Source organism: Phaenicophaeus curvirostris, chromosome 6 (assembly GCF_032191515.1).
Source record: "Phaenicophaeus curvirostris isolate KB17595 chromosome 6, BPBGC_Pcur_1.0, whole genome shotgun sequence".
Taxonomy (NCBI): domain Eukaryota; kingdom Metazoa; phylum Chordata; class Aves; order Cuculiformes; family Cuculidae; genus Phaenicophaeus; species Phaenicophaeus curvirostris.
Window position 1 is genome coordinate 21,389,931 of NC_091397.1, and position 16,740 is coordinate 21,406,670.

General features: G+C 37.7%; 1 protein-coding gene across 6 annotated transcripts in view; it reads right to left on the reverse strand.

Annotated features, from left to right (window-relative positions):
• The window catches only part of CACNB2 (calcium voltage-gated channel auxiliary subunit beta 2), a 261,413-nt gene that overhangs the window by 115,246 nt on the left and 129,427 nt on the right, over positions 1-16,740 (reverse strand). Inside the window, exon 1 of one of the 6 annotated variants that reach the window (XM_069859547.1) lies at positions 10,991-11,318. The exons of the other annotated variants lie outside the window; for them this stretch is intronic. Coding sequence (XP_069715648.1) covers positions 10,991-11,041 — 51 coding nt within the window. The 5' untranslated portion in view covers positions 11,042-11,318. Of the gene's footprint in view, positions 1-10,990; positions 11,319-16,740 lie in introns of those variants that run through there. 6 annotated transcript variants of the gene reach the window in all.

Here is a 16,740-nt window from a genome sequence, read left to right on the forward strand (position 1 = left end):
AAAGCAAGCAGGAAAGAGTAAAAGTAGCTAAAGAGCAGGATAAAATGCTAAAGACTAAAAGACTTCAGAGATTGATTCACCAACAGCATCCCCAATTTAATAATTAAACGGGGCTTTAAAAATAAATAAAATGAGAGATGGTTTAGGAATATAGCATGAAGTAAGCTGAGAGTACAGGCATATTGCCCTCTGGGAAAGGCACACAGCTGCGGAAGATGCCACCAGTTGGCATGCAGTAATACAACCCCAATTTAAGCAGCTCTGAAACAGCACTAGGAAACCCATCTCCTCTCTGCTTATTCCTCTAAATTCCTTATAGTTCATATTGTTGCAATCACAACATGCCATAATCCAAACTATACATAAGCTCTAGGAAAAACTATGGAATATGTAACGGCCGAAGGACAAAATGTGTGGGTGTATGCTTGCCCATTTATAGCTACAATAATGTTAATATAATATACAGAACATAGCATTACAGGATAGCATGCACATGTATGACACTGAAAAAACCAGTTTGTGCTACTCAGTTTCCTTCTCTTCCACAAAGAGGACCTTTTTCCTAACAAAAATAGCAAATAAAGCAGTTCAAATAGACTGTAAACATCCTTCTGGTTCCTCCCCTATCGCACATCCTGCTTATTTTAAATACATCTTGTCTTGACTACCTCAGTTTCTTTGCATGAGTTAATAGGATATTCTTCTTTCAATCTGCCTTCTCTGTCAAAACAGACCTTTAGTGCTCTTTTGACTATATGTGCTGTGACTCATGAGTCTGGATTTTTTTAAGTTCTTGTGTGTATTCAAAAGCAGAGTCAAAAACAAGCTACATACTCTTGGAAATTAGAAGACATTAATTTTGCTTTCAACTATATGTTTACAAAATAGCAGTAGTTTAATCTGTCAGTGAAACTGGTCACTTCACATTATATCAATTTAAAATTACGCTTCAAGCAATATCATAATATTATGTTCTCAGAAAATAAATAAAACATGCACCATTCCTGCATGGAGGTAAATAATATAAAAGACACCACTAGTGGAATGTAACAATCATTTGTGCAAGTTGTTTGCCACTATTGATGCTGAATGAACAATTTTAATGTAGTTGCCTAAGCTTTACTGCACAGATTTTTTAGTGTGAAACCACACCTGTGAACAGCAGGAAAAGCTAGGGTCATGACCCATTACTTTGCTTATCTGATACAGCTCTTGCAAGCAACAGAAATTTGGGTGGCATAACTTGATTGCTCTGTTCTTGGATATGGCTCTCACAACTAAATTTGGGGGAAAAAAAAAACAAAAATCAGCAGCAATGTCACAATTGCTCCTACCCTTGAGAATAAAGAAAACATATTGCTTTCTATGTATAAAAAATTATGGTGATTTTTTTTTAAAAAATAGTTTCATTAGATCCTGTACTTCAGGTATGAATATAAAATCAGGGAGGATTGCAGTTCACATATACTCAAGAGAGACTTAGGGCATTATTCAGATTGTCACCATAAGTGACTTGCATGTCACAAATAATTCTCACTACAGACAGTACAAGCAGCCAGAGTCTGGCAGCTTGGATGGTAAATAAGCTGAATTGCTCATTGCTCTCTTGAACTGAAACATCATGACAGGTACCCAAGTCTATCTCAGGGCAAATTTTTATATAGCTTTTATGGTTCAAGAGTTAAAGTCTGCAAAAATGCCACCCCCATTGAGGGCATTTAAACTTAGCACAGCACTTCTGGATGACCTATGCTCCACTCCCAGCTAAGTGACAGCACTGGGTTTTCTATGTGCTTCCTTCCCCCGCTGGCTCAGCAAAGGTATGGGACTGGCCAGTGCAAAGCAGACAGTGTCTCACTGGTGCCGACCCTTATGGCGAGGCAGTACACACAATAATCTCATAATTCACATAGAAAGAGGGAGCGCAGAAGTGGAAATGGGAAAGAGAGAAGCAGGTTGAAAAGAGGAATCTGTCAGCAATGCAACTGAAGAGGTAGTGGGAATGGGAAGCACAGGAAACCAGAGTGCAGAGCAAGGAAGAAAGCAGTGTAACTGTTTGACCTACAGGGAGGAGATGCTATAAACCAGGCCAGAGACACGAATTAAGAATAGGCAAGAAGAATGTTCATGGTAAGCAAGGAACACAATAGGATTTGAAAAGAGCTGCACAGGGACAGCTGGCTGCCTGACTTGCTTAAAGCTAGGAGGTAACCAGCAAAGAGAGGAAAGGTGAGGAGCAGGGCAAAGATGCTGTGATGATCTGGGCAGAACTGTCTGGTGAAGTAAATAAGGGCTACTGAAAGACCTGTATGGTGGAGACTTCATCAAGAGACAAAGTTGGGGACAGCAATGGAACAGAGTTAAAGGCAGAAAGTGTTAAATCCACAGCAATGGCTCCATAAAAATAGAAAGTGGAAACAAAGCTAAGGGCAGAATCGTTCCTCTTCTCCACTGGTACTTTCTAGCAGGACATGTGCTTGAAGTTGTATGACAAGAGAGCTACACAGGTACGCAAACCCACTTGATGAAGACCAGGCCTTAAGAACCATTCTTCAGACTAAAGAAAAACAAACTTCCTGGAGGCTTGACTATGAGAATCAAGACTACAGTCTAAAATGATGAGTAAATTACAAGAATAAAAGAAATCACTTCTTTAGCTTTCTGCTCTATGCAGGTACTTTTGGAATAGTTCCTACTCATCTGTAGAATCCAGGACAGCAATAGCATATTAAACATCTGTTAACAAAGGCAAGCAGGTGCAAATGCAGGTGTGTCAATATGCATGGACTATGTTTACTCTCATTGTTTCTGGAAATTTTGTTCCTTTCATAAAAACTAACGTGTGTGATATCTGATGAGAGGAGTAAAGAAGACAGAGCCAGACTCTTCTCAGCGGCTCTCAGTGAAAATGCAAGAAGCAGTGACTATAGATTGCAATATAGGAAATTCCATTTAAACATAAGGGGTTTTTGGTAGTGGTATTTTGTTTCGTTTCATTTTGTCAGGTTTTTTTTTAGTTTACTGTGAGGGTGACTGAGCACTGGCAAGGATTGCCCAGGGCGACTGTGGAGTCCCCTTCCTCGGAGGTATTTGAAAGCTGTCTGAACAACCCCCTGGGCAACTGGCTTTAGGCAGCCTTTCTCCAAGCAGGTGACTGGACTAGTTCCAGAGGTGCCTTCCTACTCCAACCACTCTGTGAAACCATAACCAATTCATATAAAAAATACCAAATTCACATTGATATTTCAGTGATGCTCTCTCTCCATTTTCTTTTCAAAGATTAAGCATAATGACTTTTCAAATTGTCTAGGAGGATAACATTTAACTCTGGTATTTAAACTCTGACCCATGTCTTTTAAGCATAGCTATGAATTGCCTACACTATAAATAACTTTGTATATCATACTACTTTAACATAGTGCCTTTGGGAAAACAGAGAAAACTGCTGACATGGTTGTCAAGGTTAATAGTCTAAACAGACCTTCCTCGATAAACAAGAATCTTTCAACTTGCATCCAACAGTAACAACAATTTTTATCTTCAGTAACTCTAATGGAAAGCAATCGACTCACTCTTACCTAATTCAGATTCAGATTAAAATCCCAGTGAAGAATGTCAACAGCTTGTAACTCTCTTTTGCACAGCTAACAATAAGTATTGTCTCTTATAAACACAAGTGTTTAATTTTTATGGGAACTTCGGCAATGCTTCTGTTTTCTTTTTTACTTACCTGTGGCAGAAAACTACAAAGAACTTGTCCCCCTTCAAATATGGAACTAAAGAGCAAGAGCTGTTTATCTTTAATTACCTACCATCCAAACTATCCTATCCCACACCAGTACTAAATAGTTGTTTAACAGCGTTACTTAAATAGAAAAATGATGACTAGCAACTGATTTTTTTTTTGTTTAATTTTTTTTTCCTGTGAAGTTTACGTCTCCATAGTGGTCAAGATAACTGTGGGCACAGCACTCAAAAGCAGAATAAACAGTGACTTCCTGATACCTCACAGAGTGTTAATTGCCCTGAAGGAGCTACAGGAAGAATCTGAAGCCCAAACCTTCACTTCTTTTGCATGCACTCTTCTTTAAAGTACTCCCCAAAAGGAGCCTGGTTTGGGTCAAGTTAAAGGGTTTTTTTTGTTTATTTGTTTGCTCCTTACATAATATTCCATACATCATGTAGCATCGTTGTAATTCTCCTTTAAAAATGGTGTACATCTGTAAGAGGGTTGATAAGTAACATTTTGTTCTATGAGATTTGATTTAGTTGTATAATAAACCAATGCCTACTAATTCAAAATGCAAATAATTAAAAACTTCCTTAAGATCAATGTCAACTCTTAAATTTCAAAAATAAGCTCAAAATGAATCAATAATAAAGTAAAATCTGAAAGTATGCCCATGGAACTATTGGAATGCTATTTAAATTTTATTTTTAAACACTAAAGCTGCTTATCATTTGCAGATTGTTATTGGTTATTATGGTTACCATTCTCCAACACAATCCAATCTGCCTGCAGTTTTCTATTTCAGGATACAGCAGTGATAACATTAAGAGCAGACTAAATTTCTCAACTTGCAAACATACATACATTAGGGGCACATTCTATCTCCTCCTGCATTGAAAGATAATATGAGTATGTTCTCAGAGAGTCACAGAAATAACAAGCTGCCATTCTTCTTGCAGTCAGATGTTAAAACATTTAACCCAACTCACAGTGATTGCCAGGAACATCACAAAAGTTTGAAACCATGCATACATCAAATAACTGTTGTATTATGGATCCTCTGCATCACTCAGATATTGGACAGGTGCAATACCACAGAGCTGGAAGATCCACCCACAAATGACTGTTCTCATGCAAGTGGGCAAGATTTTTTTGTTTTTTTAATGTAATGCAGATTCAGGAGGAATATTGTCTTCTTGTAGTCTTGAAGCAGTGAAGCACAGAGAATGGGGATACATATAGAAAGAACAAATCGAGTGCTCAATATGCTGTTGCTGGTTTAGGATGCTCACACAAGTTGTGGGCAGCTGAATGCGAAGCCAAACACTTCTGAATATAAACACTTCTGGGTATAAACTGGAGAGGGACAGATTTAGACTAGACATTAGGAAGAACTTCTTCACCATGAGAGTGGTGACACACTGGAACAGGTTGCCAAGGGAAGTTGTAGCTGCCCTACCCCTGGAGGTGTTCAAGGCCAGGTTGGATGGAGCCTTGAGCAGCCTGGTCTAGTGGGATGTGTTCGAGCCCATCAACGGGCTTTGGAACTAGATGATCTTTAAGGTCCCTTCCAACCCAAACTATTCTACGATTCTACAATTCTAAGAAACAGCTGTAAATTTTGTCAGAGGTTTAAATGGTTGGAAAAAAAATCTTCAACAGTCATATTTAATAGAAATAATATCCTGAAGATAAAAAAAGAGATGAAGTTCATTTTACAGTATTTATTAACTGCAAGAAGGGAATGCATATGTTTGAGCACAAGAACTCAAATAAGAGAACCAATTTTCACAGAGAGCACGAATATCCTGAAACAAAATGTATAAAACACAAAGATGGAAAAACACACAAAGCTGGGAAAACAGCCTGTGATGGCTACTGTTCCTTAAAAAAAATACAAGTTTTCCATTTTCCATTGAAAAGTTACTAATTTAACCCTATAATGTCACCACAACATGCTGCTGATATACTACATGGTGCTACACCGAGCACTACATTAAATAAACAATTGGGTTTAATCTCTGTGAAAGTCTTAAGTCACACTCAGCACATGTCAGCTCCTGGGTGCACTGAAATGTTTCAAGTGTCATGAGCAGCTTGATGATCGCCAGATGCTGATCTCACAGAGCTGCTGACTGAGGATAATTTTGGCTTGTAGCTGTGTACAGAAACCACCATGAACTAAAAGGGATATTAACCACCTCTGGCTACCTCCACATCCTGAAAACTGTTACAGGTAGTCCTCTGCATACTGTTTCTGTGCAGTTCCCATACTTGGGTCATTGACTTACTAACTGACACTTCACATAGTAGAGTTCTGAGTCCTTTAAAATTGTTTTGGTTTTTAAAATGAGGTAACAATTCATGTTCCAAGTTCAACCACACCACAAATTCATATCTGTAAAAGTACCTGTAAAACTTGAGACCTCCAAAATCTGTTCTCCTTTCAGAAACAAAAGTGTACCTGATTAGCAAGGCCACAGCAGCAGGTCAGAGGAGGTATTTTGGCACACTTTGCCTCTGTTTATGCATTTTTGGCACAAGTCTTCATTCCACAATTTCATCAGTTTAAGTTATTGATTCTCACCAAGTGCTGTGGTTTGTTTGGCCTCATCACTTCTTCAAATCTCAGTTCACATTTTTCATTTTTACTATGTTTGAAACTTCCAGTATTTTGGATGCTTGCATTTTTGGCAAACCTAAAAGCTTTATTATGTTCAACTTTTGGTTGATTATCTTTGAGGTCCCTTCCAACCCAAACTATTCTATGATTCTATGAAATGTGAAAGCTGGAAAACTTGTCTCTGCAGAAGGGACTATGTATCACTTAAGATCCACTTCAGGGCTCAGAATCAGAATTAAGTGGAATTTAGGCAGCACGTGTTCTTGTAATGATCTCTTTGGCACTGCAGAAACATACTTCAGTTTAATGAGCAGGGAGCCAGATGTGTAACCCTGGCTAATAACTATCAGTGCACTGTGAAAACACAGCCACAAAACTCAGTATGTTAGCTTAGCAGAGTTGATAATCTGCAGTATAATGGATGCAAAATGTACAGTTGTTCCTTACAGAAAACTAATGTAACTTTACAACGGCATTTACAGAATTGGCCTGATGAGATGCAGCACAAAGGTAAGGTACTTTCAGTCAACTTTCTTTGCTCACCCAAATCATCCTGATGAACTGAACAACTGAACTACGTATTTACAATAAATACCATATTGAATTGAACAGAAACAATAATACGTACTAGACTGAGGACTTCGTCAAACTGAGAAGACACTAAGTTAGCATTACAACTACCGCAACTGTGAACCATTTTTTCTATTGACATCCTTTGACCAGCATAATTCTATTTAAAAGGAAATTTAGCTTTCATATCTAGATTTGCTAATGGAGCTTTAAAATTATATTATTTCTGAAACTAATGTACCAACACCATTAAATAACAATCTAATATTTTTTTTAAGGCATGAATATACTAAATTGTCAATCTGTCAGCATCCTTTCAGCAGCCCCAAAACATTCAGGAAAAAACAGAAATTTACATCTACTAAAACACTGCAAAATGCAATGTATCATTAATGACAAGCTGAAGAAAAACAAGTTATTTTGTGAACAGCAGAAGTAATGAAGCCTGGTTTCCCACACACACCTCCACAATACCTTCAGCTCTCTCTCATTTTCCCTACACAACACATGCTCTGTACCCTTGGTTTCCCTCCCCTCCGCAAGTTCCCCTTCTCTTTCCATGAGTTGCTGGTTGAACGGGAGACAGCGTTTGTTTCAGCTACTCTGGAGTTAAACTCATTGACCAGCTGGATGCTATACAGATGCTGGAGGAGCTCAAAGAGTGCCTTGACTCTCACACACTGATATGTCAAGCAAATGGTTTTAACAGCTCTGTCCAGCCCCCCAAGAAGTTCTTTTATAAGCACTCAGTACCTCTGAGACCTCTGCAAGACTGATTTAAATTGACCATTGAATTGAAGTTACTGAGAAACACAACTAACAGATGGAAAGTGGGATTGCATAAATCTTATCTTAGGAAATCAACCTAAAAAAATCAGACTTGTTGTACAAAGACTGTCCATACACTTTAATATTTAGTGGCTGGTTTAAATTTAAGAAGATGGCATGAACAGCCATGTAAACATTCTGTCTGTCAGTCAGTGTGAAGGATTTTCAAACCACCTTTTCACAGAACTTTATTTGCTCTTATTATGCAGTTGCAAGTACAATATAAACCACAGGCTTTTGTACAACGTACCTGCGGCACTAGTGGCCCATGAAAATTTTCACAGAAATACTGTACTTAACAACAAAAGACTTCAGAGGTCGGTAATAAAAAAACTGCAAAAAGTAATACATACATATGTATTTAGAAAACCTGTTTTCAAAATTATAACATTTCTTGTATTTTGGCCCATTCAAAACAAAATAAAATAAAATAAAACAAAATAGCCCAGTGGTTTAATAGCTTTCAAAATTGATATCTGAATGCATTAGAAGTTTCAAGGCACTGTACTTCCCTATCTTCTATACCCTTTTTATTCTGCACTTCCTCACTGTCCATCCGAGGAAGAAAATAGTAGAATTCAACCTTTCAAGTTTGTGAATAGCTAGGCTAGTTTACTGTAATTTGAAAACTGAATAAAAAATAGCAGCAGCAATTACATATTCCAGTGATACTAAAAAAAAAAAAATAAAAAAATTGAGGGAAATCTGGATGAATTGGCAAAAGACAGGATGCAACTTCTTTATGTAGTGGGTGAGGTCAGGACAAAATTACAGTAATAAATTACTGTGGCTGATGTGCTTACACTTTCCAGTAGTTACCAAAGTTTCTATATTGAAGAATTTCTATGTCACAAGGACTGTGTTGGTGGTGAAAACATGTCAGTGGTTATGCAATAAGGATTATTTTATTTCACCCTACTGCCACATTTTAATTGACTTGAATATTTCAGGGTTCAACTTGTTACAAGGGACATCCTGAAATTTGGCAATTCAGAAAAATGTACCCATTAAACAGTAATCTGAATTTTTGTTCAATTATGTAGTTTGTATCCACTTTTGATGCAACATCTGACATAAAGAGACAATTATCAATAGTCAGTTTACTTAATTATACATACCAAGAAATATGAAAGAGAGAATTCTCAAGCTGTATCTCTTTTTTAATCTTCCCGAACTTCCCATTACTCTCCTCTCAGCGATTTAAGCAATTGTTTTTTCAATTAAATAATGTTTGAGGAGTAGTACCACAAAAAATAAGCTAATTTGCAAGTACAGCTTCCTGTAAAATGCTTCTGAACAAGAAGTGACTACAGCCAAAATTCACATTATCAAAGCTAAATGGTTGTCTTCCCTCATGACACATCTAGAAACTAGGATAGAAATTGAAGAAACATGAAAAGAACACTCATCAAACATGACTTTGAAAGAAGGGTTGACCAAATGTTCAGAAATCCTTGTCATACGCGTGACTCAGTCTCTTCAGCCAAATTTTATTCCTTTCTGCCTGTGTTCCACTTGATGTATCCTGCTTTGTTGCTGCTTCTCAGTTCACAAGGGCTGAACACCCACTGCACCACTCCTTGTGATCCCCTTGCCCTCTTAGACAGCAACTTCTTCTCCTGTCTTCCAGGACTTCTATGACTATGCCCAATAGAGCTTGGACTTCTTCATGGTGTGAAGCTTCATTTTACTTTGTAGCCCAAATAAATCAAATTCACCTTCCCCTTGATGACAGTATATTATGACCAGTAGGCAGAAAAATTGAAGTGCTGCATGACAATGTGGACATTATTTATGCTAGGTTGCAACATCAGGGGACCTCTCTTTAGGAAAACAATATTTTAAAATTGATTTATTTTTTTTTAATTTTAAACCTTTTCCTCACCAAAAATGTTATTCTTCATTTTCCCCCCCATTTATAATTGGATTGGGATTGTCAGATAAATGCAAAATATATTATTTCATCACAACTCTTAAGAACTGCTTGGAAAGGATAGATATTAAAACTGAAACACTTAAGCTTCTACCTATATTAATTACATGTGAAAAGGCTAAAAGCTGCTAAAGCTATAGTTGAACTCGATCTTAAGGGCCTTTTCTGTGATTCCACTAGTACCTGACTTCTGCTGTTCTGAACATGTATGCGGAAAACAGGTCCAGTAGAGTTGTACACAGTAGTTGTACACTTTACTATTTCATGGCACACTTGTTGTGCCATGACCCATTGTTGCATTATTCTTCCCACAAGCATACGAGTTCTAATTTAAGTAAAGAAAAGATGTCTATAACAGGAGGATAGAATGGATAGAATAACTACTCAGCTTCCTATGTGAAGATGGCTAAATAATCCAGGAATAGGAATGATCTAAATCTGACTTCCTTCTAGAAGAAAGCTATGGAGCAGCCATTACACAAGACACTGTCCCCGGGTTTTCTTGGAATAAATCTGGAAAGCTACTGTCATGCCTATAGTACACTTCTTTCACTGTAGATGTATTCAAATCTGTCATAAAGGTAAAGCAGCAAGGTAAAGGAAAACATTTGGCTGAAGTTTATAATTTTATACCGGCTACTTTTATTATTTTAATCTCCATCCTTTGTTTTCTACTATGCAAAATAGAAAACAGAGCACATCCAATTATATCTTTTTTTTAAAAAAAAGTCATCTATTTATAGTGTATTTCATTAGCACAGCTCTAGTGCAAGTCCCTAGCCCCAGGATACACATACACGGTCAAATGCTGCCAAACCAAAACTCACAAGTATGTTATAACCAAATTAAAATACCTCTGTAGAGAATGTACTTCAAACAACTGCCAGCAGAGAGACCCATTGCTCTCATATTGAGGAGAAAACAATTTAGCACAATCCCGGAAACCATGGAACAAATAGCAAGCTACTTTGTTTGAAATATTTTAATAAGGTTATAGTCAGAAGTACTCTCAGCAAAAGCCACCTGTGAGTGCTTTCCCTTCCCTCAACTCCAGTTTTTTGCAGTTTTATAGCATAACAGCAAGTTAACATGTTTTTTTTTTTAAAAAAAAAGGAAGTTCAGAAGCATAATTTGGACTTCCATGAAAAGGCTGGCACATTTTTCAACAACATTAGAGCTTGGCTAGATGATAGCAAAGTGAAACAGTTTAACTAATTAAGTTAACCTGCAAGCCAGCCTGTACATTACACTGTAAAATTAAAGGGCTCCTGAACATCTGGCCCGCAGTCCTTCAACATATGCTTACCCCAGGAATAATGTGCTTAGTTTGAGGAGACACCGGGCGTCTGTCAAGCATGTCAGCCTCGTTCCAAGTGGGCCAGACCTTCCAGCAGCAGCAATGCTTCTTACAGCAGCAAAACCTCCAATGCAAAGCAGTGCACCCACAAAAACTTCAGCAAATCAGCCCGCATTAGCCATTATTTGAAATATTTGTTCATCTATGGCCTGGTTTAAAGTGCCCAGCTTTTGTCTATATAGAGTGATACTGTTTGCTGGTGATTTCTCTCAGCTGTTGATCTGATTCAGTCCCTATGTTAGGTTACAGCTCAGCAGAGAACCCGTCACCATCAATTACCAAGGAGGAGTGGGAGGGCTCTGTGCTCCTGGTGACATCAGGCACTGTAGGAACGGAGACTGCACATAACCTTTTACGAATCTTGGATGCACACGTTGCAGCACACATGGCCTCCTGTTAACATACAACAACTGGATATGCAGCCAGAAACAAATAATGGAGAAGTGGCTGAACATAAGTACTGGATAACTGGACTTACTGATGTTTGTGGATACTGATTTTTTAACTCCTTTCTCCCACTCCCCCCCAACAGAGATATTAGGCACTGGTATTTCAACCTGGAAATCTCAGTTCAAGTTGGAAGTCTCCCCTGTAAAAGGAAAATCATGCCTGACTGTACTTAAGGTAGAAGATATATTATGGAGAAGATAGATTACAATAAACCTTAATCGTGTTTTGTTGTTTGTTTTTTTTTTTGCAAAAACTACCATCCTAAAAAAAAACCTTATTAGGCACATCAGCATAGCAGTACTTCCATAGTACTTCCATACATTAGCTGGTCTACTGAAATCATCAGGAAAACTCACATGCAAAATATTATTTGCTGGAATGAGATTAAGAGTTCGCAAGATTAAGGTCAACTGGCTTAAAATAAGAGTATAGGTTAAATGTAAATAAGAAGAATGAAAGATATATGTCTGTATTGGTCAGAGACTCCCCGAGCTGTACTAAGGAGGAGAAGGAGCAGGCAGCAGCAGGGAGGGAATGGTATGAACAGAGAATGATCTGTGGAGAAAAAAAGCAGCTTTCTGCTCCCACTACCACTCCAATAATAAATGATGAGGCATGACTCTTGAGGGTAGCAACTAGTACAAACATTTTTTTTGGTTATAGCTTCTCAGTGAGTTTGGCAATCTTCTCTGCTTACGCCTTGAAACTGGTCTTTCAAAGACATACTAGGCAAGCAAAGCCACATAAAGACAAAACTCTGTGAGAGCTGAAAACCTTGCTTATTTCCAATGGCCAAATTCTTAACACTGACTTTGTAATTACAGTCTGTCAACAATAGTTGGAGAGGGAAGGCCAGACCCCATGTACATGTCTCACAATCAAAGCATGTTAATTATTTTTTTAAATAAAGATTTCAGATTTGTATTAACTAGTTTCTACACATACTTTTACACAGCCACTTTTAAGGTGTACTGAGGTCAATATAAAGTTATCCTCTTGCCTCCCTCATCCCTTAAAATGTGGGGTTTTATTTATATTAGCTGCATACTATATTGCTAACAATTGTAGGTCATTGAAAGTAGAAGTGACTTTTGGTTTATACACGATCAGGTTTGCTTATTTTTATGCATGGGAATTCTGGGAATGCAGAATTTTTAAAATCTTACCACTGTTTCAGATGCCTAAAGATAATTAATTAAGAAGAAATCTTGCATAAATTTTTGGTAATAGCAAAATATTTATTTCTCAGGAAATAAATATTTCTATTTACCTGAAATAGACTCAGCAAAGAAATATGCACAGAATATTGACTACCTCTTGTATAATTTATTTTGACTTCACTAAGACTTTTTTAGGATACATTAGTAAACTGCAAATGTTAATAAAACTACTGTTTCCAGAGAAAGCAAAGAGTAAACTTCAGCAAATACAATTCTAGAAGGCTGTAAGAAGTACAGACATTTCTGATGCAATACTATATTAGTAAAGGGGGGTATGTGCGTGTTTTGGCGAGGGTGTTACAGTACAATTACTGAGCTAGCTTTTTGGCTAAATTACCATCCTGAAAAAGGTTAACACATGCCGTGGGTCACAAATAACTTGGGGCAAATCAGAACTGCTCCTAAGAATGCACCATCACAGTCCCAGCTGGTATAGAACAATTAGGACAGGGCAACTCTGATTCCAGAGGTTTATTTTCTGCCCTTCAGCAGATTTTACAGAATACTGAAACTAGGCTTGCAAGACCAGGCTGTCATCATGGCAAATTTCGGAATCACAATATTGAAACAATAGAACTTTTTACTAGAAAACACAGTAATAAGATGACTTAAACTGCAGAAACAGCAAGAGAAATTCCCTGGTACTGATCATAAAGTGTCAAAAGCTCCTTAAATCTTCTAGCCATAGAATAGAAACAGCTTCTTTTTCTTTGTTTTTCTTATTTTTTTTTTTTATTTTTAAGTCTGAGCTGCAGACTGTCACAGAACTTACGTGTAGCAAATGCTAAATGGCTCCTGCCCTTTGTTGCCCAAGAGAGTGCACTGTCACCTAAGCAGGACTAGGTCTGTTAAATGCTGCCTGCTGTGGGTAACACGACAAATTAATTAAGGTGCCTTAGAACAAAAGTGAGTGACCTTTAGTCACTTACAGAAAAACATAAAGTCTCCATTAAGAGAACAGGAAAACAATTCATCCAATAATTACTATTTTCATTCATTCTTTAACCCTGTATAGCACTAATGGAGAAGTAGCTTTAACATTAAATCTTAACACTATATTTACATGTGCTTTCATCAGAACTCTCAGCAATTTGAAATACAATCTTATGAAATTTTTCTATGTTTGGACTATAAATGTCATTAAGCACATGAGAAAACAGAAGCATTGTTTGACTAAATACTCCCCTTTAGTAACACACTAATAGAAGCTTGCTTGTGAATACTTAAGGATTTTTTGGTTTAACAAAGCAAGGTACCTGGGCTCTGTCTCTTTCCATCTCAAGCTGAAATTTGATGTCTGTCTAAAAAAGCTGTTTTTGACAAACCAGATTAAAAATGAGTTGTTAAGAGATCACAACAGTCAATAACTCAGAATTAATAAAAGCTTAGACATATGAGTAATTTTTCTCACCACCAAGTTATTGTACATCAGCTGATCTATATGTGGACATACGGGTATGCTTAGCATATGGTAAACAAATTGAGGCAATTTACTGGAATTCTGCCTCATTATGGATGACATTATCTGACATTTGCTGATGGATAAATGCAGGAACAGGTAATGCACAGCAACCTGTAAATGTGTGTGTCTAAATCTCATATATATATATATATGCACAGACAAACAGAGGAGAATGCTTCTGCTTCTCCTTTCAGGCTCATTTTGAAGGCAGATAATTTATTCGTTCTTCTTCAGTTAACTGAGATATCAGATTTGCTTTTACTTGGTCATTGCTGAGGGATATGGTTTAGTGTTTGGTAGGAACGGTTGGACTCGGTGATCCGGTGGGCCTCTTCCAACCTGGTTATTCTGTGATTCTGTGTGATTCTTCAGTCTCACAAAATTTCTTAAAATATAACTTCATATTTCTGAGATCCCTCAGCCAGCTCTTTAGGTATCCAAGTATCCTATACAAAGGCCTCAGGCTGAATTAACTATGGTCCAAGCTGTTCTCTTCTCCTGTGTGAAGGTGTATATTTATCCTTTTGCTTACATATAACTCACTTGTTAAGAGTCAACTTTAGAAGAGTTTCCTTTCCCCTCATTTATTCAACACAACAAGACAGTAGAACAGTGTATATGCCTATGCAAAGTTGATATATATGAATTTTGACATCTACAAAAGTTTTGTTGAGAAGACAGATGATAATTTAGACAAAGCTCACACAGAGTGAACAATTCAGTAGCAAACAGACCCAAATCAGATTTCCTAAACTGCTGCATCAGTCTTTGCAAAGAAAACATGCAAAATCACACAAGTCCTGTCAGCAGGAGACCGCTCAGTTCCCTTGCTCATGTCAAAACTCCTGAAGAATTCTCAGGTTCATCATTCCCTCTCAGAACTTTACCAAATGGCCAATTGGTGTTTTGCACACTGACTGAATAGGACTGCTCACACAGCGGAGCCCGAGGTGCGATGCTGAGACAGCAGCTGCTTGATACTTCTAGCAAAAGGAAATGACCCAGTTGCTTGCCCAGTGCGGGAGGAACTGAGCTATAAAATAGCCCAACACTTCACAAGTACACTTTGCCCAGTTTGAGCAAGGGATGTGAGCAGGTCTCTCATCTCCAAGGAAAAGGTTCTGTGTTACCAGTTATAAAGGCAAGTTCTTGTTTTTCTCTCTGTACCCAAGGAAAAGTCAACTATTTTCTAGAGGTGGGAGAGGGCTCATGATGAAAAAGTCATCACAGAATAAAGGAGAAAGTTCTGTAACACCAAAATTTTGAAAACAAGTTTGAAGGTTTAAAACAAGTGAGTACTCAAACCAGCAGCATTACTGGTTATAACACACAGAGGAGATTTGTTTATCTATCTACCCATCTATCTTAATAAGGGCAAGCTGAATTTCTTAGATAATTGCAACTTAGAAAGTTTACAGCAATGTTTTACTATTAAAATGCACAACAAGAGTGCCTGGTTTACCAAGAGCTGCACCTTCCCAACCAGCTAACTTGAGGAAATTGTCTTGAAAACTGTTGCATCTGAGAACAAACTGCTGCATCTTTGTGGATGCTGCAGATCTTGTGTCTTCAAGTACATCCTGCTTTGCCAAAAATCATTTTAATGGAAAATGCAAAATTCCACCAGTCTAAATACACTCCTACATTTACATGGCACTGTCTTACTGCAATATCAGGGTCAATACATAACTGTAAGGTTAGGTGTTCGTTAGGAAAGCAAGATTCACAGAGCTCCTACAAATTGTTTTTAATCTCTGCAGAGAAGGAACTTCAGCACTAGATGAGATTTGAATTTCCTGATGGGACTGAATGACATGTTAGGAACTTTACAGGAATCTGAGTGCAGCACATAAAACAGAAATATCAGCTAAAACACCTGAACCATTTAAATAAGTAACCACCACTGCTGACAGCAAAGCTCTTGGTCCTCTCCACTTCTGTCCTCATCCCTGGTACCTCCCACACTCCCTTCCCTCCGCTGTGCTGGTTCCAGCACTCTTCAGACTCCTCCAGGAGGAGAGTGACATACCTAGCCTGGTTGGCAACTACTTGTTTAGTGGGGTTTGTATTTTTTTTTTTATTCTGCCAGGTCAGTAAAATGAAACACCAAAAGGAGAAAAAACAGAGGAAGGGATGCCAGTAGTGGAGGGGCAACAAGCCTCCACCACTCAAAATTTACTGCAAAGCATTAAGAGATAACACAGCAGGGGTCTAAGTCCCTTTGTGAGTTTAATCCCTTTCTGAGTTTAATTTCTATTTTTGTAATGCATAGCAATAGCTATGTAATGCAATGCTGTATCAGTTTAAAAGCAGAAAGACGTCTTCCTCAAAACAAGTATCTCACACTCAAAACAGAAATAAGTAACCACCCCCACACAAGCACTTACTCCAGTAAACAGAAAAAATGACAGCTTTAAGAAACATACAATTGTGCTTAACATTTAAATAAAGCATTTTCTTTATTAAAGATAATTCATATCACATTTTTCCCCTTCGAAGAACAAATTTAACTCCAGCCACAGTGAATAATGCAGTATCCTCCATCCATACATTTTGATTTTATACTT